General features: G+C 37.2%; 1 protein-coding gene across 1 annotated transcript; it reads right to left on the bottom strand.

The window, feature by feature from the left end:
• Positions 1–2,629: 2,629 nt before the first annotated feature.
• Positions 2,630–23,597, bottom strand: LOC310917163 (desmoglein-4-like; the record flags this gene model as incomplete). Its single annotated transcript, XM_083875199.1, has 16 exons — positions 2,630–3,601; positions 5,099–5,307; positions 6,770–6,830; positions 7,321–7,469; positions 9,541–10,044; positions 11,225–11,443; positions 11,592–11,734; positions 12,672–12,931; positions 13,105–13,290; positions 13,899–14,033; positions 14,266–14,429; positions 15,313–15,460; positions 15,594–15,749; positions 16,414–16,542; positions 16,911–16,946; positions 23,550–23,597. The coding sequence occupies 16 exons, from the start codon at positions 23,595–23,597 to the stop codon at positions 2,630–2,632; spliced, it is 3,519 nt and encodes a 1,172-aa protein (XP_083731325.1).
• Positions 23,598–23,872: the final 275 nt, after the last annotated feature.

Genomic DNA, 23,872 nt, shown 5'->3' with positions numbered 1-23,872 from the left:
GTTCACATCTTCACATGCATTTTTTTCTTTCACAATTTGTAGTAGCCTAAAGGAATTCAAAATTCACTAAGAAAACAGTTTTTAGGAAGCTAGTAAAAATTACACAGCAATAGGACTTAACGTTCAGAAGTGCACTGGAGAATACAGTTGCTGTTTATTATGAGAAACCAATATTAAAAGATGCTAGAAATATTTCAAGAAATTGTATTACATAATAATTAATAATTAAAAAGTTGGTAAAAGATAGTACTAGAAGTAGACAACCACCACATAACCAAAATCTGTCCTTTGAAACAACATTTTTCCTCAATTATTCTATTACTTTTCTATTTCTCTATTTTTTTCTATTCATTCTTCCCCTATTTCTAGACATGCAAGAACCATAGTTCAGACACTCACACTTCGCACAGCATTCCTGTTCAGGGAATTCTGCATGTGCTCCTGAAGACAAGTTTCATTACTTTGAGCACAATTCAGAAAAATATTTCTGATTTGCTTGAGATCATTATGGAAATATTTACAATTGAATTAATTTTTTTTTTACATTAAAATATTTTCTAGTGGGGTTTGGCTGCATTGCGTAGGCTTTTTATATACCAGATACTCATATATATTTTAAATATTTGGTTTTTAATATAAACAGATGGTTAGCAAAATGAAAGGGAGTTTGTCTGTCAGCATTTTAGTGAATTTCTGCAGATGTAAAAGAATATAGCTTTATATTAGTACCTATTTTCCTTCTTTAAAGAACCGTTCCAGAAACAATAATTAAAATTGGTACAAAACTTATAGGAAAGACTAAGCCCTTTGAAGTCAATGCAATTTTAATTATACTTAAGATAATCAAAGCTACAGATAGAAGCAAAACCAGCAGTATGTCAGATTTTATGGGGAGAGCATCTAGCATGCTCACTTGCTGTAGAAAAGAACCTGAAGCTCTGGAAGGGAACTTTCTTGGAGGTAGCTTTGGATTTGGGGATTACTGATGTTGACAGTGGCATTAACTCAGGGGGCACTGCAGGCTTAGTTGACAGCAGATCTAGTTGCATTTCCAAAAACATCTTTGGAAAAGCCTTTTCTTGGTATGAGACTCAGAAACCAGTCATCCATTCCTTCTGAGGTAAGTTGGTCTGGATACGCAATTGAGTTTCTTTTCCATTTTGTAGAGTGGGAGGTTCACAGACAACTCTTAAACTTTTCACTAACCTATCTGTCAAAGCCAAAGAAGTAAAATTTGCGGAGAAACTACTGATTTGGTGGTCTAGCAAAAAAAGCTAGTCCTTCCTTATAACTCTATTTTATTTACACTGAAGCAATGTTGGGTACGCTATGGTTACTGTACATATGATACAGAAGTAAAATAAGATAGAAGACAAATTTCAGTGTTTTGTTCCTTCAGATCACATCCTAAGACATGTTAGGGTATTACTAGAATAACAGAGTCCGGTAGAGCAGTTTTTGTGGGAAAATAAAAGCCAGATTTAATTAAGTATATAGACTCATAAAGACTTTTTCAATTAATACATTCAAATAAACTTTCAAAATATCAATGTAAAATACATTGACATATGAAATAAAAATTCTCCACATTGCTTATTAGCGAATTTATATTGCTTCCAAGTGTTTTTTTTCTTTTCAGGAACACTTCAGCTACCAGTGTCAGTAATACAATACTTGCTATTACCTCCTCACATCACAAAGCTTCCAAGATTTTCCTTTCATATCAGTATACAAGATGAGAATTGGTGCAGTATATTATAGCCCTCTTGATATAACCTTACACTGGCAATTCAAATGGTAGTCATAGTTTGGCACAAAAATCTGACTAAGAGTTCCTGGTGGTCACTGGAGTCCTTTTAGATTTAAGCAAAGCTGTAATGGCAATGGAGAAAGGATGAAGCCAACATCTTCCTGGGTGACAGTGTCAATGCAGCAGCACCAGCTGCGACGAATAGCTCCTCACCAGGACAGGAACAGCATGGCAGGCTGTGTCAGGGTGTTTGTTTACTGAGAACTTCAGAAAGCAATGGAAGTGTATTATGTTTATATAATTATTATTTATAACTATTGTTGGTGATGGGAGAAATGGTTGAAAATGCCGTTTTGTAGCGCTTCTTGAATTACATGCAAAGTAAAATGATGCGTTTGAAAGTGCTTATTTAGTCTTGAGTTGACTAATTATTAACTACATTCTTTTCCTCTCTTGTCAGTGAGGGCCTATTAACCCAAATCTGCTTATTGTGAGAGATCACTCAGCTGCACAGTAATTTAACATGTTTTTGTACGACATTAATTAATGCTGGTACTGTGTGCACACAAGGATCCCCTCTCACTGCTCTCCTTGGTCATCAGATATCTTTGCAAAAATGCTAGTCTCTTTATACACTTGCAGTGCTAGGTGGAGAGAAAGAAATAAATTTAAAGCTACCTTCTATTTTCCCTTCACTGACAAAGACCTGCATTTGACCTTAAAATAGGGCAGCTCTCAGAGATCCTCACACAAGCAGGAATCCCTGAAGTTTAAGCGCCATTTCTTAGTTATAAATAATAACAATATTCTTGATGGGTGGCAGCTAATGAGTGTCAGTGCAAATGGCGATTTCAGCAGGAAGGAGTGCCAGCAGTGGCCTTACTGACTGGAGTACTGCACGGTGCTGTACTTTGTCACTCGTCTCCGGGATGTGCCTGGAGATGCCGTGCCCATTCCCTGGCCAAGATGACTGTCGGCACTGAGCATCTGACCCGTGCTGCTCAGGCCCCCCAGATTTGCTCCTCCCAGGCTTGTTCCTCCCAGGCTGCTCATCCCAGACCCTGACACTACTCTCTCTGTGACTACCACGTTGTGGGCACTGGATAACTCTGAGGGAATATTTATAAGGCTGCCTGGCATGCCGGAGGCAGGCCTGAACACCCTTTCTGTCACTACCACATTTGACCCATCTACCAAATCAGGAATGCTCAGAGATGCCGGGAGTCGGGAGTTAGGCGCGATTACTCTTTCCGTGACGATAACGTTGGAGCCCTCTGTGAGATCGGGGATGTCCAGCATGCCACGCAGATCAGAGGCAGACGCTGGCCCCACAACCCTCTCTGTCACGACCACGTTGGATGCACGCAGAGGGTCAATGCTAAGAGAGGGGGGGCCGGAGGTGTAGGTCTCGGTCACCGTCATGTTGCCGTGGAGCAAGGGATCCGGCATGGGCCTCGGGGGCTGTATGGTTGTCCCAGACGTGTAGGTGTTCTCAGTAACAACCGTTGTTGTGCCAACTGGGGGAGGCATAGGTGCACTTCCATTGACAACGATGGTGGTGCCAGGTGGCGGGAGGTTTAGATCACTTTCAGGGCTGGGGAAGGACATGCTGACGCCTGGCCAGGGTGGGTTGACATCAGGGAAAGGTTCAATCTCTTTGCCCAGACAGATCTCTGCTAGGGTCTTAAATTTTGGTCCTAATGTATCCAAATATGTTTCATCTGTATCTTCTCCAATAAAGCTGCAGCAACCCACGGAGCCAACAGGAGTACCGACTCCTTCATGATCATAAATTAATAGGCAGTCATTTGCTGGCCGACCTTCATCTTCATCTGCATACACAAATGCTTTCTGTAGTTTGCAAAAACAAAAAAACAAAAAACAGGAAAAAAAAAAAAAAAGAAAAAAAGAAAAGAACAGAAAAACAGAGTGAATTTTGTCAGGTTTTTAACCACGAATACTCAAACCACAGTAAAGCTTCCCTAACCACATTAAGGCCCGGCTGACTTGAAAAATAGGACATCAGCAGTACAGACTATACCATCAGCATTTTTTAACCTTGAAATAAGTTTATTTAAATATGACTGTGTTTTATTCTTGTTTCGGCATGTAGCATCTCGAATTTGGTCTATTGTCAGTGGCTCTGCCTGTGAGGCAAAAGGGACAGGCAAACATGCCTTCTTTGGGAAGCAGTCTCTGAACAAAGTGATAAGAAGAGGAGTGAAGCAGAGTTGCAAGGGGTGCAATGAAGAGACCAGGAAAGAGGAGATGAGATGGAGGATTGTCCACAGTGGGGGAGACTTGGTGAGTCCAGAGGGAAGTCCATTTTGAACAAAATGGAAGTCGCCAACTGGGGATGATGTTGGGGATCCTGGTGTGGTCATTGCAGAGAGATCAGGCAGGAAAGAGGAGAATTTAAAGTGAGTCCAGTGTAGGGTTGGAGGAAGCAGAAAAGGATGGAAGAGGAGGTCTGGGAGGGAAAGTCAGAGAGTTTGGGGATTGAGATGGACCAGGAGGATTCCAGGAATAGTGGAGGCCTATGGCTGGCAGACAATTAATACCTAGTGCTCCAGGCCAAGGCAGAAGATTGCAGTCTGGGAGAAATCCATGCTCAGGGTGTCAGGACTGCCCTGTTCTCTCCTCCACTAAACCTTGTTTAGATTTTGGAATATAGCAATCCTTATATCTTAATTGATATTTTGGTGACATGCAATTATAACATTTATGCCTCACAGTTCATGCACATGAATAAAAATATAGCCTGTGAAACCATTAATCATGTAAATTCCATACCATTTTTTTAATCCATATGTAAAGGCTAATAAGGATGTTGCCAATTGAAAAACTGCATATTGGTGTCACTGGTAATTCACACGTCTTTTAGAGAGCAGAAATGGCAATAAAAATAAAGAAGAACTGATGTTTAAAGTTCTTTAAGGATTAAAATTACTTCATCAAACAAGTGGTACAGGAAGTAGGAGTGAACAATTCCAAAAAGTTATTATATATTTATACACCAAGAAAGGTGGAAAATACATTAATTTGGTGGGTACTTATGAAGTTGAAATAATTTAATTGCATCCCACCCCTACCTGCAGTGTGTCCATCAATTTTACAAAAAAGCCTGTTGAACAAACCATCTATTATGGCAGAAGCTCAAAGACAGTACTACTACTAATGTTGTAACTTTTCCTACCATTGTGGTCAGCTTTGCTCTCACAGCAGTCTTATATCATGAAAGTTTCAATTTGAGTAGATTTAATTTGAATTTCCACCATGTAACCTGGGAAGGAGAATCTAACAGAAAGCATGTTCACAGATGTAACTCGAAGAATACCAACTAATTACCTCAGAGAAATAGTTGTCTAGGAAGGCCATGTTCACTCCTCCTTCTCGATACTCTTTTATTGTTCCTCCAATTGACCCTTTTACTTCCCCTGTTCCAGAAATTCCTCCAGCTGTTCCGTAGCCAGTACCAGTGCCATAGCCAACACCTGTAGTTTCTTCAACACCAGAAGCTACTACTCCTCCTCCTCCATATGTGTTATTATATATGTCTGAAAAGAAAAAAAGTTATCCTTCCTGTGCTCTGTGAAACTTTATACACAATTTATCAGTTGATTTTACAAATCCTATAATGACACTACTGAGTTTCTAAAGGTATTTTAGACCAATTTCAGTCACAGGTACATGCATAGGTACCAAACATTGAAACTATGATAATAATTAAATACATATTAACAGACACCTAAGCACTTGATTTTATTCCTGAGGCTAGGCATCATGTGCACATGTGTTTTAGAAAATCAGTATGCATTCTGTTATTGGCAGGTGAGATTATTCTGTCTAATGCATATATATGCTATCATGGGGTCTGTGATAGAAAATCAGATAACATTGGTCTATGCAAATACATAAATGCATGTTTATGATCACATTGGTGTTAAAATTCTTTCCCTTACGCATTTAGAAAATAAAGAGTGTTGTAAATCCTAGAAAATAAAGAATTTTGTAACTACTTTTGCATTTTCTAGTGTGAGATTTTTTTAGAGGAGAACAACAATGGATCATAATACCCACCAGCTTATAATCCAGAATGGAAATGGTCTTTAAAACAAGTTATAAAGTAATACTTACAGGACTTTATCTTCTGCATGTTTTTTTAATACATGATAACAAGGGAAGAGTTTTCTTAATGATCAGCACATATTATAATATAAAAAATTGCATACGGTATTGCATAAATTGCATAGTCTTGACTATGGTTACCTTGGGAACAGGCTAAATTATGTAATTTTTTTCATTTTTATGAAATGAGAAATCTGAGAATGTTCTTGTATAATAAATAGATAGCAGAGAAGTTGTCTTGCAGAGTCACATTTCTTCCTTTCAGAAGCTAGTGAAAATGGATCTGTGCCAGCATCCTTCCTTCCTTCCTTCCTCTTCTGAAGTAAGGAATGGGGGAGAAGGAGAAAGTGATGCTGCACAGCTGGGCTTATTCTCTATGATCACTAAAATCCTGGAGGCACGTTATCTTAGAAGCATACATTAATTGTGTTATGTATCAGCTTGTCTAGGTTAATACACAGATTGTCAGTAATTAACTAGCTACTTGACATGCTCCTTTGTGAGAAGCAGTAAATTGGGAAAAACTCAAGATTTTACCTGAGTTATGAAAGCAAATATCCTTATTCTGGCTAAAGATTGATTTCTGCTAAACCTGGTGTCTTGAAAAGGCCCTCCACTCAGTAGCTCTGCTGATAAATTGCCTGGGATTTGAAAGCTTTAGCAAATATTTCAAGTGTAGTTTGCAGAAATTAATCTGCTCAAAAGCTCAAACCTCAGACTTTTTATTCATACTGGAGGTCCTACCAGCCTGAGTTTGACTATCTGCAGATGTGAGATTGGAAGGGTTGGGTTGTAGCTGGGAAACCAAAGGACTCCAAGAATCTGAAGGCATGAAGTTCTGCAAGACAGCTTTATGACAGCATAACATAGAAGATTTAAGGATCTGCTTACCAGAAGGTTCACCAAAATCACCTCCTGCAGCAGTTGTTGGGGCAAGAATGTGTGAGACATCCTGGAAAACAACATTTTGACATTTGAATGATTACATTGAAATTCCCATATGAAGACCAAGACAATGTGAATTATGTTAAGGAAATAGCAGTCCAAACTGTTAATGATAGTCATTATCACCATCCATTAACAAAACAAAACAAAACAAAACAAAACAAAACAAAGAAACTACAAGTTTTTTCCTTGTCAACACAAACAATGGTCAGTGAAGATGATTTGTGTTCCCTTCTCCTAAACTTGCACTGAAGAAGCTTCATCTGAAGGAAAGGGGCACCAAATTGTTGTGCCAAACTAACTGACCACTGCTAAAAACATATAAACCCCATCAGAGAATCTTAATTAAGAATCACCTTTCATATCTGCCTGGCAATTGTTGACAATGCCAGACTGGTTTTAGATGACACAGTGTTACTGTCCCTTTCTATAGTCAAATGCAGCCTTTACTCTAAATATGGGCTACTTCTGGTTTTAGAAACATGGGATGTACTGACCCTGTCTTCAGGCTGTGCACCTTCTATTCCCCATGGATGAATTGCCCCTTCTGTGCATTCAGGTACAGGTTCAAATCCAGTTCCAACTCCACCTGCCGCACCACGTCCACAGCCACAACAGTCGCTCATTGACATCAAAATTGGAATCACTTAACAGGAAAGGAATAGGAAAGAAGGATTTAGGACATCTCTTCCTCACAGGAATAGCTGCTCTCCCCAGAGGGCAGGTGCTCATGAACTTTTGAAAATATGCCTTTAAAATGTTTCTAACCAAGCAGCCTGTAAGTCTGGCTTTCAGAATCATTAGCTGCCTATGGAGGTGTTTGTATTTGGAAATTCAGAATAATTTGTACCTTTAGTTATAGCAGAGCAACACAGGGGTGGGGCTGTTACTCCAAATTTATGCTTATACACCTGGGAACAGACTTTGATCTATCTCAGCTGAACCAATATAAGTTGCATACATATGAAAATTAAACAAATAGAACCAGTGCTGCTTTGTATAGCATTCAGTGCTATTCTTTCCTGATATATAAGCATACATTTTTCTCTTCGAGTACTGTAATTGAAAAGAAATACACATTAGTAATAATAGACATATGAGAATCAGTGGAGAATACACCTGACTTCAGTGATCTTTGGCTAAGGCTCCAGTTGCAGTTTTCACATTATGTATACATAATGCTTAATTTGAAAAAGCAGTAGGGGCAAACCCCAAGCCCTAGTTTCACCAAATGTTTATGTAGAGTGAGTCAGCTTTCCCAGAGTGCTGTATTATGCTTAGTTGTGTAAAGAACTCAGTGCTGGAAACTGCAGAATGCTGGTAAAGGCCAGCATCAAAAGCACTGCTAATTTTAGAAAGGCAATGCAGTATTAATTCATAGAATCATAGAATGGCTTGGGTTGGAAGAGATCTTAAATACCATTTAGTTCCAACCCCTCTGCCATGGGCAGGGAGTCTTTCTACTTACCAGGTTGCTCAAAGACCCATCCAGCCCAGCCTTGAACACTTCAAGGGATGGGGCATCCACAACTTCTCTGGGCAACATGTGTCTCTGTATTATTACCCTCACAGTAAAGAATTTCTTCCTAAACCTACTGCCTTTCAGTTTAAATCCATTGCTCCTTGTCTTGTCACTACATGCCCTTGTAAAAAGTCCCTCTCCAACTCTTTTGCAGGCCCGCTTTAGGCACTGGAAAGCTGCTCTAAGGTTTCCTTTGGAGTCTGCTCTTCTCCAGGCTGAACAGTCCCAACTCTCTTAGCCTGTCTTCATAGCAGAGTTGCTCCAGTCCTCTGATTACTTGAACATCAAAGTGAAATGAAAAGGGGAAAGGACTATACTATGTACAAAGTGCTGCCTCATACAGCATGACTAAGGACGTATTTACTCCAGACTATGAGGGGAGTATTCCAAAGCCAGAAAGACTGTCTGTCCTGTAAGATAAACCATCTGGGGACCACAAATTGAACAGCCTTTTGGAGCTTCAAAATTTTGTGTTTGTTGATTCCTACTAAACGAAAATCAAAAACCAAACTAAACCCCTCTCCTCAAAAATTCAGGGGGAAAAAAAAAATCAATTTCTTCAGGCTTTGTAGTCAGTATTTCAATGGGAAATTTTAGATGTTGATTACTTGATGCTCAGGCTGTGAAAGAAGGTCGATCATCTATGATTGTGGTAGTCTGAGAAATAATTGCTTGTATAAATTCTGACTTGAGTTAATGTCCTGTTTTGATCCTCTTATCATAAATGCTACCTGGTTTTTATTAGATATAATGTTTGGAAGAAGTAGCTAAAAGTTTCAAACCTTTTGTATGATTTATTGCTCTAATACTGAAATCTGGGTTTGAGTTCAAAGGAATCTTGTTCTTTAGATCCTTTCATACCCAACTTGGACCTGATACTTGCCCATTTCTTCTAGAAATGTAATGGAAGTACAAATTGCAAAATGTAAGTGACAGGACAGCTATGTCTAAGAATTGGATAACAAGTCTTAAAAAGGAAATGCTTAATTTTGAATGAAGAATGTATGTATGCATAACATAAAATTTATGGAAATTCATTGTGTTTAAAAGACAACTTTTTTTCTCCATCAAATGGCCAGTAGAAGCCAATGGATCAACAACCAACTGAAAAAATAACCTTACTTTAGAAGAATTAAAAAAGTGACTATTTACATTATTTAGAAAAAGAAAATTGTTTTCTTAATTTTATACTTACAAACAAATATCAATCCACCGAGAAACATCAGGCCAATGGCAGCACCACTAAGTGTGGTGTTCGATTCGAATTGTCTGCCGTAATTTTCGTTTCCAGAGTAACCACCATCAGTGGAGGCTGTATATCCGTCCTCACCTCCGTCGTAGCCATCAGTATAACTCTGCCAGTCTGTGTGGTCCTCATAATCTCCAGGTCTATTCTGGTCATAATCACCACCACCTTGTCCTCCGTCTTCCCGGCCTCCTCCACCAGTACCACCACCACCGCCACCACCAGTGCCACCACCGCCACCACCACCGCCACCACCAGTGCCGCCACCACCACCACCGATGATAATTATTCTTGTAGCCCCACTGGTGCAGTAATTCCGACTATCACATTGGCAAGCTTGCACAGGAATTATGTGTGGTCTAGCACAGCGCCGGCCTTGGCTATCCCTTACAACAACATAGATCCTATAAAGATAAAAGTCGATGTTCTGGGCCACTAGTTCTGCAGAGGAATCTTGGAGGGGAAAAAAAAAAAAAAAAAAGAGAAAAATATTAGGATGAAAGTATTGGCTATAAGTGTTCTACAAATCTATACTACTTGTGTGTTATGTTCACAGAACAGAATGAAAGAAAATATTCCCTCCTTAAACACCTCAATTACTTATGCATCTACAGTACTTACTCAAAGCTGAAACAAATAATACTCATCTATGCTTGTTTTTTGTTTTTTTTTTTTTTTTTTGCAAAACTTGAGCCAAATTAGACTAGTTATCACTTCTAGACTTGATAAGTAGAAAAGGGGAAAATGAAATTTTTTATTTTCACTGCTGCTTTTCCTGAACTTTATTCACACAATGGTAAAAATAAAAGTTGAAAGCTTTATGCATTTCTTTTTCCTCTCTCAAGGAACTCGTATGTTTTCAAAAAGTTTTTCAGTAGGCTTAAAATATTTAAAATTACATATTTGCAACTGTTTATGATAGGTAGGAGACTCAAGAATACTTGCAATTGTGATACTTGCCATTTAATGCAGTCTTGTACGTATACAGTTAAGTTGTGCAAATTCTGTCATTTAGTAATGCATGGGATTTGATTAATTCATTATTTTGCCATGTCATATTAAAGGAAACTGGCAAAGCTTCACTGGGCACTGACTAAAACAATTTTCTTTAAAATACAAGTAGGTATGACTGGTACAATAAATTTAAAAAGTTGTAATCTTAATTTACCTTTTTCATATGCCTCTCATGAAAGTAAATCTCTGCTAACTATAAAATTTATACTCTAATAAACAAATTTAAGATTTTTTATATTCTTAGGATTTTTTAGATAACACAAAAATAAAAAAGTATCAAATTGCTCCTTTTGATTTACTTCATTATATTTAGACCAGTAAAAGCTCCTGTCATAGTTATACTCGAAGTGCAGTTTTACTGCTCTATTTTTATTAGTAAATTTTCAGTTTCCTTTAAAATATAACACATGCAATAATTCTGATTTAAATATTCTAATATATATGTATGTATGCATGCATATATTCAAATTGGAGTGACTTCTTAGGTTCATAATTAACAGATATTTGAATGAATTCTTGTAAGTGTTTTGTTTGTTAATAAAGTAACATCATAATCAGTTAGCTTAGATAAAAGCTTATTACTATGATTTATTCTGTTATCAAATGTAGGTTAATTTACCATTTATTCGTCTGATAATCCATGTAGTCTGAGGTTCACCATGTATGCTGAATGTAAAGGGGGTAGCATAGAGATCACCATCCCTATGCTTTGCTGAGATAATCACTGATGGGGAATGCATACATACTTTCCTTATTTCAGTATTAATAGTTGGGCAATTGGCATTCATGCCATCGAGTGAAAGCACAATGGTGCCAGTAGCGGTATATCGAGGAGACCCTGTAAAAAGAAGGTATTTGTGGTCAGAAGGGAATATTGATACTATAAATAATGCCATTAGGGTTGGAAAACTAGAAACAGGAGAAAACATTGAGAGAAATCTGGAACAGAAAGAGTTTATTTTGGAAAACTTAATCTCTTTTCTTACCTCTGGTAATAGCCAGAACCTCTGCTTGGTACTGCCCATTGACTATATAGACTGAATCCCGGTTAATGACTTTGTTCAGTGTGATTTCACCAGTGTTTTGATTGATTCTGAACCAGGCAGCTGGATCACGTCCTATGCTATATCTGTGTTTGGTGACGTAAAAAATACTCAGCGTTATGTTATGAATATATGCATTACATATTTATTTTGCAGATGAAATTTGGCACTTTGGAGCATTTTTCTTTAGGCTATGCTAGATCCTATTGCATTTCACCCAGGTCAGGCAAAATCCATGTAGACTCCAAAAGATGGAGACAAGAAAAGTAATTGGGAATAAAGCAAATGCATAGAAGCCCATTTTATTTTGAAAGTGGCATCATAGTCAAAAAGTAAATTTTTTTTGGATCCTGCAAACTGTTACTAGAACCCTTGCTGATATCAATGGTTAAATCCACAGGTCCGTCCTATAACATTCTACATTTGCATTTGCTGACACATTTCTGTGTTTCAGGATATTTTTTTCAAATATATGTAAAAAAGCTGTATTTATTTCTACATCCACTGAAAAGCAAATTATGGTCTCAGTTATTATTGTAAATTTCAAGTGAAATAACTGTATTTTTTTCTTTTTACTAGAGAATGAGCTAGTAGAGACTTCTTCTATTCTGATTGGATAATATTGATGATAATTGAGATTTTCCACCTGCTTTTCTCGAGATGATAACAAATTCTCTCCTTGTAGCAAATGTTTCAAGAAAAAATATTCTTAGGCTGAGTAAAAAAAAACAAACCCTATTCTAGTCTGTTTAAGTTACAGCCTGCTAGAAAATATCATTTTTCTAAAGAAAAAAGCAATTATAGCAAAAAAAACCAAAACTATTTTATAATAATATTGAATATAATGCTATATAATAATACATAATATTATATGATACTATATAGTATTATTCTATTGCCATTTTTCTATTGCTAATCAATAAGCATTGTTTTGTAAAGCATCCTTTGAAATACCTATTCCTCATCCCATTGAAATCTCAAAAGAATTATTCTATCCAGGGAGTTAAGCAGAGCAGAGCTTACACAACATTTGATGCAATAGTTCTAGTGTCCTCATCCATGGCTGTGTATGTTCCTACAACATAATTCACTCTTGCGCCTCCTGGCAGGGAAAACACAACTGAAGATGGATGAAATCGTGGTGGTTCAATCAAATTTTTTACTTCTACTGTGAGGGGTGTTCCATATATTTGGTACTCATGTGCAACAGAGTGGTGGAAGGCAGCTACATTTCTGACACCAATCATCAGTGAGTGAGATCGCATATGTTCAAAATCCAGTTCCTAAAAGGTAAACCACAGAGAACTAGATAGTACATAAAAGCTCCTTTAATATTTTAAAAATATTTTTTTTTATTTTAAATGGTTGAGTGACAGTGTTTTTACTGCTTATTTAATTCTGTTATCAATTAATCAAAATTTTAAGTCAAGAGCTGAATCACAATATTTATCCATACCTTAATTACTCTAAGGACTCCTTGATTTGTAGCTCGATCTGTAACAATTTCAAAACAGTTATCTTCATTACCGGATATAAAGAAAAACTCTGCTAACCAATTGTCTGTAAACTCCTCATCAGCATCCAGAGCTTGTATTCTTAGCAGTTCTGAACTGAGTGAATTTTCTGAAATACTTGCTGAAAACTGAAATGACAGATAAATACCTATTAGCAAATAGACACATACACACACACACACACACATATATATATATACACATATATATATATGAGGAAAACACAGCTTTCTGCAGAGATTCTTTCGAAGGATGTTCTGAGCAGAGTCCATGGCATTTAATTAAAAAAAACATGTGTTCTGGGCAAATTGTGATTATGGTAACAGATTTGAAATGTTGTATCACCTCCAAGGTTTACAGAGGCATCTTAGAGGAAAAGGATTTGTGCTCTCTATAAGAAATGATCTTCCAAGGATTGGGTTATTCTACATAATCAACCCATATTGCATGGATCTGGGTACCTGATCTATAGGATTTCTCTAAATACAAAGAAGTCAGTCCTGACAGTGTCAGGGTTGACATCTCTGAATACAAAAATGATCTATGTGTATGTTATCAGAACTGTTGCACAAGCTATGGTTTGTATTTTGAGCACCTTTCAAGGGAACAACCCTGGAAATCCTGTGGAGCATGTAAATATGAAAGTTCTCTACAAGTTAGTAAGGGCTCTGTTATCAACGGGGCTTTCAAACAGGGTTTTAAATCAGAGTTGCTGCTTTTGTGTTTGGAAACTTACAGAGCTTTGAGCAAGAGTTGGAAAGTTGTCATTGACATCGATAACTTTCACGTTACAGCTACAAAGGGATGATATTCCATCTGCAGCCCCATCCCGGTCTGATGCCTTCACAACCAGAGTGTAGCTACTATGTTGCTGTCACAAAAACAGAATGAGTATGTTAGAATTTCATCTGTGCATCTTATAAATAACTCATTTATGTTGACTACTATTTCCTAATGCAGGAATTTGACTTAGATATTTTATTGTGACACATCAAAACCATGCATTTCTCCATGCATTTCTCTCTCTACTATATTTTTCTTGCTCTCATAGCACATATACACTACAACATCATGTCATTTAGCTTTGGAAGAGGAAATGTTACCTCTCTGTCAAGATAATTTGCAAGATGGAGTTCTCCTGTGTATTTATTCATAATGAACATGGGTGGACCAGAAGGTTCCTGACTTTCTATTTTGAAGGCAATTTTAGAATTCAAATGGTTAGGTTCATCTGCATCTGTTGCAATGATTTTCATCACCAGTGTGTCTAAAATAAAATAAAAAAAAATAAAATAAAATTAAAAAGCCAACAAACAAAAAACCCAAAGAAACCCCCAGAAAATCTCTTGAGTTCCTGCAAATCACTCATCCAGATAATGCTAAAACGATGTGTGAAAATGATAGAAGGCTATCTGTTCCATGACATTTACAAAGAAAACCAAAACTTTAGTTTTTTAGTACTGATTCTGACAATGCTAGTGACTTTAATGAATTAAAAATCAAAGTCAGAAGGAATAATACAGACTTTCACTGAATGTCTTTAAATCATCATAGGGAATATGCAAATACAGTAAGTACTGTAGGGATTACTATAAGAATCACAGCTTTAAATGAGAATTTCTAGAAAGAAGAAAATGAGTGTTAGGCACCATTGCCTCAGTGTTATTTGCATGTCTAATGTTTGCTGTAGTTTTGGTAAAAAGAACCATTTATTCTGCTGCAGTTGCAAATACACCAGCTGCAAGTACAAATATTTGAAAGAGAAAAATGGGGAAAAATGTGTTTTACATACCCTCAAAGGAAATAAGTGTAATGATATTTTTATTCTAATGAGAAGGAATGAAATTATTTATTTTACATTTTTGCATCTGAAAGAATTTGCATGATGATATGGTTAGAAACTGGAACATGCAGCACTCGTGTGTGGGAGGCAAGGGAGAAAGAAGCACTGCTGTTTAATTTATAGCAATTAGCCGAGGCCCTGGTACAAATAGCACTTGGAGAAGCATCTTCTGCCCCTTCCTCTGCAGTGGCCCTGACCAGTGTATGTCATTGCCCAAGAAAAGCAGAAGGAGCACCCCAGGTTTATATTAACTGTATTCTGTGAGCTTCACTAGCAGTACAGTAAAAGGCATAACATAGTTACGTACTGTCCATGCTGCTCTCTTCAACAGATCCAGTAAATACGGTTTGTGCAAAAACAGGAGGGTTATCATTTATATCCAGGACTCTGACTCGGAGTTCAAGAGGTGGTTCCAAATCTACACCCGTCACTGAGTGTTTAGCAAAGCAACGTATCTAAATAAAGAGATTTACTTGTTTTAAAACCATAAGTTAAGTAAGCAAAGTAGCAATCTGAAACAAACTAATTTGTTGTCTGGCCCGCCCTGGATCCATCATTATAAAGGTGAAGAAAAAAGGGAATACTTACAACAAATACAGGTGTTATTTCTCTATCCACTATTGATGTTATATTAATTTCTCCTGTTCTTGGGTTAACAATAAATATTCCATAGGGCGCACGATCAATTCCAACTCCAGAGATGCTGTATGTGATCGGGTTGTCTTCTTCACAATCAGATCGGATCTACAGTAACAGATGATAATAATTTATGCCAGTTTACCGAGGACACCTGCAGGGTTTTTTCTCCTATTCTTAGTTCCTGTAAAAAATTCTGTATAACTTCAGTTTCTCAACCACTTACAAGGTTTAGTTGACAGAATCAATAGATGACTCTTCTACAAACATCAACCTAGACATCCATCTCCCATTAAGGGCTGGATAGCCTTTCTATTTCTCTTAAATCTGTCAAGGAAGGGAGAGGGAAACCTCCAGAAGTATCACACTGTGGCTGGACCTCAGAAAGGGCATGGTCATAGTGAGAGAATAGGAGGGTATTTTTTTCTCTCTTTCCTGCAGGTCAATCTTTGAACTTCTGCTCAGGGGTTTCTCAGGATGAGAGAGAGAAAATAAAAATGTCATAATCTAGAGCAAAAACACTGGTTGGAGCTGCCTGGGAAGTAGACTCATGGCAATATTCTAGTAAGCCTCTGGTCACTCCTCAGCAGCCACATGGGTTCACCTTACGAGACTGTCTCAGCAGAGCTGGGAATATTGCATCATCTTTCTTTTATTTTACACTCCTTGCTTTGACTACTCTACGCATACATATTTTTAGATCTCTCTGCTTTTACCTGTGTTCGGCAAAACTTCCTTGTCAGTGAACACCTGTGTTTTTCTTTATACTTACTCTGGCAATTGGATTCCTCTTGGAATTATCTTCTCCTTCTCTACAAGCTGCTGCAAATTTGATCCATTCACGTTTTTGTCTTCTAAAGGTTTTCCATCTTGCCATTCCATTTTCATCCCATTCTTTTACCTTTGACAGAGATCATATGGCCTCAGTCAGTATCATATGACCTCAAACCATTTTAAATAAATACAGACAATCCTTTCCAACAAGGAGAAAAGAGACTTTTGTAGACTGTGTGTTTTTTTACATCTGTGAGTCCCAAACTCTATGGCTGTACATGTTCATTTTAAAATTACTCATTTGTATGAGATATTCATTTAGATTTAGGTGAATTTCTCTTGAGAGGATGAGCAGGTTATTACCTGCAGCTGTTTAATATTTAAATATGTTTTCAATCTTCAGGTTCAGATTTGTCTGAGTATTTTCCACATGATTCTTTCATTTGTTACATTTTGTTTAATCTGAAAAAGAATTTCTAAAGAAATATATATTACCTCTACATGAAATCCTGTGCTGAAATCCAAGAGTACCTGCAAGAACAATAAAAAATTTGGCATGTAAAAACGCAAGGCGAAATGCAGCAAGCAAAACCCAGATGCAAGACAGTACTAGACTGCAGGCCTGAACCAGGACTTTTTAAAATCCTATTCCAATAGCTTATCTAGATGCAAGATTTCCACAAAAGAGTTTATGAAATTCAATTTTTTTTATATCCAGCACCTGAATTCCTTGACGGTTAAAACCTTCAAAATCCGTTCTGCCTTTCAAGACAGAACTTTAATTTTGAATGGATATGCCAGAGCAATTTTCAAGCTATACCTTCATCAAAATAAAGCTTTCCCACAGATTTTTAATACCTCAGCTGAAGAGAGAAGTGGTTGCAAGAGTAGTTGTCAAGCTGTCTAGGAAGCTAGAGAAGTATTTGTCCTAAATAATTTGTTCTTTTTTCATTATTTTTTTTCCTATTTACAAAGTCAATAATAAACCTGGAGTATTTAATTATGTAATTTAACCAAAAAGAATGTTTTTTGGGAACTTCCAAGTGAGATTGAAGAGATTGAATGTAAGATGGAAACTCAGTTACAGTTTTCAGGCAAATTTCCATGGAGTGCAGTAGACTTTGATTTGAGACTCAACTATGCAACCAATCTTGAGTAAATAAAGGTAGCAGGATCAGCTGCAGGATATAATTACTTTAAAATTTAAATGAGAAAAGCCTCAATTCCTCGATTAGCACAATTTAAAATAAAGCACAGTTAATTAACCTTATTCGTAAATAAGGTGTGAAACTGAAGTTCACTTGCTGAATGTACCTTCTTCAAAGAATCTCTTTCAGGTCTAGGATCTCCTTCTGCTCTCTTCAGACAACAAAGGGTGAAAAATGTGGGATTTTCAGGACTGGATTCTTGTTTCATTCATCATTGCATGAAACAAAATATCCAGATGACTCAAAAATTATTGCAGATTTTCTCTTTTCTCAACAAATGTTAACAGCTGCAGTTATGAGTATTTCACTTCCTTTTTGTTTTGGTTTGTTTGGTTTTTGTCTGATATGTCTGTGGGGTTTTATGTAAGTTATACTTGGATAAAATCTATGACAATCTTTTATCCTACATTACATCATGGGACTTTCCTCACTTCAAATTTATTGCATTGTACTGGCAAGACTGGAACACGGACACAGAATTTTTTCCACTTACTTCATGTTAAGACAACTTCTTACATGCAACAGATTAATGAACAGCATCTTCACCCTCCTTCCTCTCTCTCTCCTTTCCCCATTTACCTTTATGCTGCAAGAGTTTGCCATCTGTCATTTACAAAACAATGTTTCCAATGATCTGGTTTTGTCCAAAACATTTCCTGAGACCTTGGCCTATAATGGATACCTTAAACTGCTTCTGAATAAGGAGTTTGTTCTATGGATCTGCCCATTTGATGTGTTTATAGTTTGAAATTTTTTGACTATTTCACAGAGGGAGGATTTTTTCTTTGTTTGTTTGAGCAAGCTATTGACATAAATGGTTAAGAAAAGTACTCTGCAGGAAAATCACTGCAATATGTTCATGTTGTGCTAAAATCATCAGGACGTCTTTTAACTTATGTTGAGTTTATGACTGTTTAAATCTTCAGCTTCAGAATAGGGTTCAATTAATGTGCAGCCCTTCTTCATGTCAGAGAAGGGACAATATCAGACTCCATGTAAATGGCAGGGTTTATTTGCCCCAGTGGTAGCTCAGTCCTCTTCTTTTATAATCCCCCTGGGAGCCTGGGAGAACATGGGAGAGTCAAAGGGAGGACAGATTACACCCTCAGGAGAGAACCTAAGTGATGAGGTCCACCAGAAATAACACTAATTGAACGTCTCTTATCAGTCTATCCCACCTCCTTTGGTGATCACAATGAAATCCTCTCCGCCCTTATGCTGAAATCCCTTCTGGCACGCAAACAATTGTCTTGACCCAGCAAAGTATGGGTATGCACCTCCCAGTGCAATGTTAGTGAATCTTGTCTGCTGTCTGCATCCTGTTACTTAACAGTGAGACTAATACTTCACACCCATCATCACTCTCATACTCTGAAAAACTATTCTGAGTTTTTCTAGAATAAGAACTATACCTGTAAAGAACTCTATTACTTAGGGAATATTCATAATCCTTTTGATTCCAGCCTATGGGGAGTTCTGCTTATAAGCAGTGAAAAATACATATTTTACACTGGAGTCTCATTCTTTGTTCTTGAACACCAGTAATGGGAATATTAGGAATTTGTCCATTGGTAATGCTGGGGATTGTAAATTCATGCCCTGTATTTTCACACTTGTCCTGCAATAGCTAAGGAAAACCACATTTTGTTACTTTATGGAAATGAAGATCTTGAATTTAGAGTCCTTAGTACAGTTCATGTTATTTGAAAAAACTGATTCAATGAACTTGGTGGCTGTGTTTGGTATATCTCTCAGTTATAGTTGTGGTATAGGAAGGGGGGCAGGCAGACATCAGAACATGTCCAGTCCACCAGGTAAACCTGAACAATTTTTAAACTACCTTTATCCTACTTGATTCAGGGATAGAGGCTCCTCCAGCTCCCCAGCTAATGCCTTCTGGTTTTCCACTGTCACCAGCAGTTAGAGGTCATCCCCTAACCCAGTTGTCTATTTCTAATATTTATCAGGGATGCAAACCTTTTTTTTTTTTCCTAGTGCTATTTCCAGCAGATAAGTTCTGTCTCCTAGCAGCTAACCCCAGCAAATTTCTAGGTAGTTATAAAAGTTCCATTCTAAACCCCTATGCAGGTACAGTACTTTCTGTAGATACAGGGATAAACAATAATTAAAGCAATAGGAGCCACTGGAATGTGTGGGATGCATCCTGAAGACCTTGGGGTAGGCAAGCTGGTCAGAATGATGCCAAGATTTGCTGTCCTGTTAGTCTCTGAGAGACTGTGAAAAAAAGGAAGCTGCAGAGAATCTAGAGGCTGGTTGCACAAGCTTTCTGTTTTGGGTTGGGAGATGTGCTGGCACATAACAAGTTTATGGTTTCTGTCATCTGCAGTGTTCTATCTGAGAGCTTTTATTGTCTTATATTGTAATGATGTCTGGACCCTGTGTCCAAAATGACACCTTAGAGTGATGCTGGAGTTATTCTGGATTTATTCTGATGTAACTAGAGACAGAATTAGGCCCATAGGATGTGTATTGTTCTTTGCACCCTCAAAGCAATTTACAAACAAGAATTAACTAATCATTAATTGAGTACCAAGCAATATCATATGTAATTACGGAATCCTCCCTCCTCCACCTACTCAAATCTAAATGACTGAACACGCCTTTAACATCTTCCCAGCATTATTCATATGGGATCTGCTTCTCTCTCTTTGAAGTCAACAGTGGCATTGTTGCTGGCCGGGATGGGAGGAGTCCTGAGAACTCACACGTATTTTGTTAGTCATCAGGCTGCCGTGGTAACTCTGGTGCTGTCAGCGTTTTGAGACTTTTACGTCTTTCTTACTCATCCAAAGCCCTGACGAGGAAAGGGTTGCAATAATGAACCCTTCCCCTTTATTCATTCTGCATCTCTTTAAAAAAATGATACATCAATGCATATGAAATAATGAGAAGCAGAGTTCAAATATAAGAAAAACCCTCATATCTTAAAAATATGCCATTTGATAATTTTAAATTGAAACATAATTTTAATTTTCTATACGTCACCTTTTCATATATCACTTATGGATGTACTTCATCCAATTTAAAGGGAAAGATTTTCTGGATGATTTTTCTGGCATTTTGTTTTCTAATTCAGAAGAGGTCAGGTGTTTCCTATGTTATGAATTGCACCCAGGATAGAGAATCCATTCTTATTTCAACAATTGTGGCAGGAATAATCCAGGAATTATGACAATGCCCATGTCAAGCTGAAGAATATACTTTGAAGTTTTATTTATTTTAAAATAAGTTTACTGAAAGAACTGACCACTTTGGGGAAGTTTCCACTGAGATTGTTTCTGTTTTGCTATTGTATCTTCTATTGTAGGCAAATACAATACATATCCATAGAGTAACTGAGCTTAACCAGTAGAAAAATGAACAGAAAAGTAATTTCAATATAGGGTGTATGCCATTATTATTAAAATTTGAGTTTTTCAAATTAGTCATGCTAAGTACCCTCAATAAATCTCCTCAATAAAACCTGAATTCTGATATGACAGAGTGTTCTGGCTGCAAATGCACGTTTGCTTAACGGCCATTTTACTTAGGAATGTAAAACTGCAGCCTTAAGTACCTAATCTTAGGTGATAATTCCTGGATGTGGAATTGCTTTAGTTTCTATTTCTACAACAAAATTATTTGGCAGAAGAACTTGCAGGTTCCTGATTCAATCCTGGCAGATGTTTCATATGAATATACAAGGAGAGGATTTGGCTCCTGATTATTTTTATGTGCAATCAAGTTGTGAGTAGGATCTGTAACCATAGCCTTACAACTGGGGGGGAAGAATAAGCCTAGATAACACATGGGAAAATGTATCCAGACAAAAGTGCATAAGAGATGTGGTGAATTTAAAATTATTGGCTGTCACATGATAGCTGGCAGGAGAAGAATCATACCTGATCAAACAGGTTATTTCCATAAAACGTGTCTGTGCTAGTATCACAAACAGAACTCCCTTACTCATGAGAATAATGTCTTTGAAGTCACATGAGCAAGGGTTGCAGAATCAGTCTCACCAATGGTGAAATCCATAGAGAAAACTATTTGTTTCAGGGCTGGTAAGTTTCCTTTTTTTTTTTTTTTTTTTTGAAAATACAGTACTGTACTAAAATATGTGTAACTTCATGGTAATTTTATTTGATGCAACATATTAACAATATACTAACCAGACACACCATTCAGACAGGTGATTTTCATGAAAGATTAGTTAAGCTGAAAGCCAAAATCCTTTCTCAGAATACACTAAAAGTGGATACACAAATTTATAATTGATTTGATCTTGACAGTTTGTCTGCCACCTTTCTCTAAAGTGTTAAAAGATGCTGTTAAGCCATACAGGCCATCATGAACATTGCTGGGCAGAAGAATGCATAACGAGAACAAGGATTTCCTCTGGGTAGAAGTTGAAATATTAGATAGTCATCAAAACACAACGGCATTTTTCAGACTCGCTCTTTTTTTCTGACCCGACACCTACCCTCCATCACTCACAATTGTAAAAAACAATATACTGAAAGAATGAAAATGGCTCCAGAGTTTCTGTGAGAAGCAAAGCAGCTGAATGTCTTTTGAATGGACATATCTTAGACATAAAAAAGTCAAGCATTTTGAACTTCAACACACTGGAAGTGCGCATCACCAGGTAACTGAGTAAAATGAATAGTCACTAGTGCTTCACGAAAATCCAGACTTGTTAGTGTGATGTGCAATAGGCCAGTCTCAGATACCTCTCTGCTGCCTTGAACAAGCAGAAACTTATCCGAACTGCAACTCGCTTTTGCCAAGTTTTGCCCTTGTTTGCTTGGCAGCTGCTCTGTATTAATTAGTTCTACTTTACTGATTGCAGAGCTGTCACCTAAAATTGATGGATTGTATTTTCATAATGGTTTTAGGATTTCTTAATCTATAACACAAACTTTTTCTCAGACTACAGCATTTCTAGAGAAGTCTGTGAGAAGTTAACAAACATTTACGCATACTAATGCACTGTGTAAAATGTAAAATTGAATGAAAACCACAGGACGTAACTATAGTAGAAATCCTACTCTTCTCAATCTTCAGGACCTTAAACCTCGGCCGAGTTTCAAGAGGTCAGCACAAATGAGTAAAATTAATCCACACAAAAATCAGATTGCAGGAGCAGTAGAGCACCCATAGCCCTTTTAAGTCCCTTCTGGGGTAATTTCCTTGCCTTGATGAACAGATTGAACAACTATGCCACTTGACCATAGCCACAACTTCCCTTTTACAGTGAGAAAAACAAACGCAAAGAGCAACACTTTCATCATGCATTCACTTGCTCCGCACATGGCAGCTCAGACACTATTGCACAACAACACAGGAATCCTTTGCAATTTGAAATAATGGGCCAAGTCTTGAATTTTGGTTAACTGAGATCACTAAATTTTGTCATTTTTTTTTCTCTCTTGAATATAGATGTAGGATTGGTCAGCTCTGAATCTATCTTGTTAATCATTTTAGAAAAAAGAGACTTGAATCTCCTAGAAAAAGGTATTTCCTCATTTGATAAAAAAGTAAAGACATAGAACCAAATTATATCCAACCATTAAAATTTTTGTAATTAGAAGCATTTTATTAATAAGTGTGACCTTTAAGTAACAGCCACAGAAAACATCTTCCTGAAAAATCATGCAGTAAACATAGAAAGTCACATCTTGAACATCAACAGATTGCCAAAAGTCTAAAAAGAAACATTTGTCAGTATTTATTGAAAAGCTATTTTAATTCTATAGAATGTGCAGAAGTGCTGTTTAAAATGAGTAGAGCTTCAGTTTTTATGGTAAATTTCACAAGATATTTTTGGGGAATAGTTTACATTGTAAAATGTAATGGTCTGCTCAGAAAGATGAAAGTGGCGTAGTCACAGAGTTTACAAATATTGTTTTAAAATCCGACTTACCAACAAAATGAAGAGAAAAGCAGCCGTTCGGTGAGGGAGCCAATCCATGGCATCTGACTTCTCAGAAACAAGTCCAAGTGAGTTATGGTTACAAGCCTGTTCCTGTTCCCCTCCCCCCCCAGCTCTGGTGACTATTTAAAAAAGACAGTCCGTATATGTCCTTATACTCAGCCCTTCAAGGTGTCTCTGCCTCCCTCTGAGGGAGGAACTGAAGATGCTGTATAACAGAGTGTCTTTCCCCACCCCAAAATCCTGGGCTGGTCTCACCTGAAATGCTTGACAACATCATTATTGCTTGCAGGTAAAAGCGAAGAGACACACCT

The sequence above is a fragment of the Zosterops lateralis genome (genome assembly GCF_965231275.1).
Source record: "Zosterops lateralis genome assembly, chromosome: 1".
Classification (NCBI taxonomy): Eukaryota; Metazoa; Chordata; class Aves; order Passeriformes; family Zosteropidae; genus Zosterops; species Zosterops lateralis.
The sequence above is the reverse complement of the archived record's forward strand: the minus strand, read 5'-3'. Positions and strand labels throughout refer to the sequence as shown.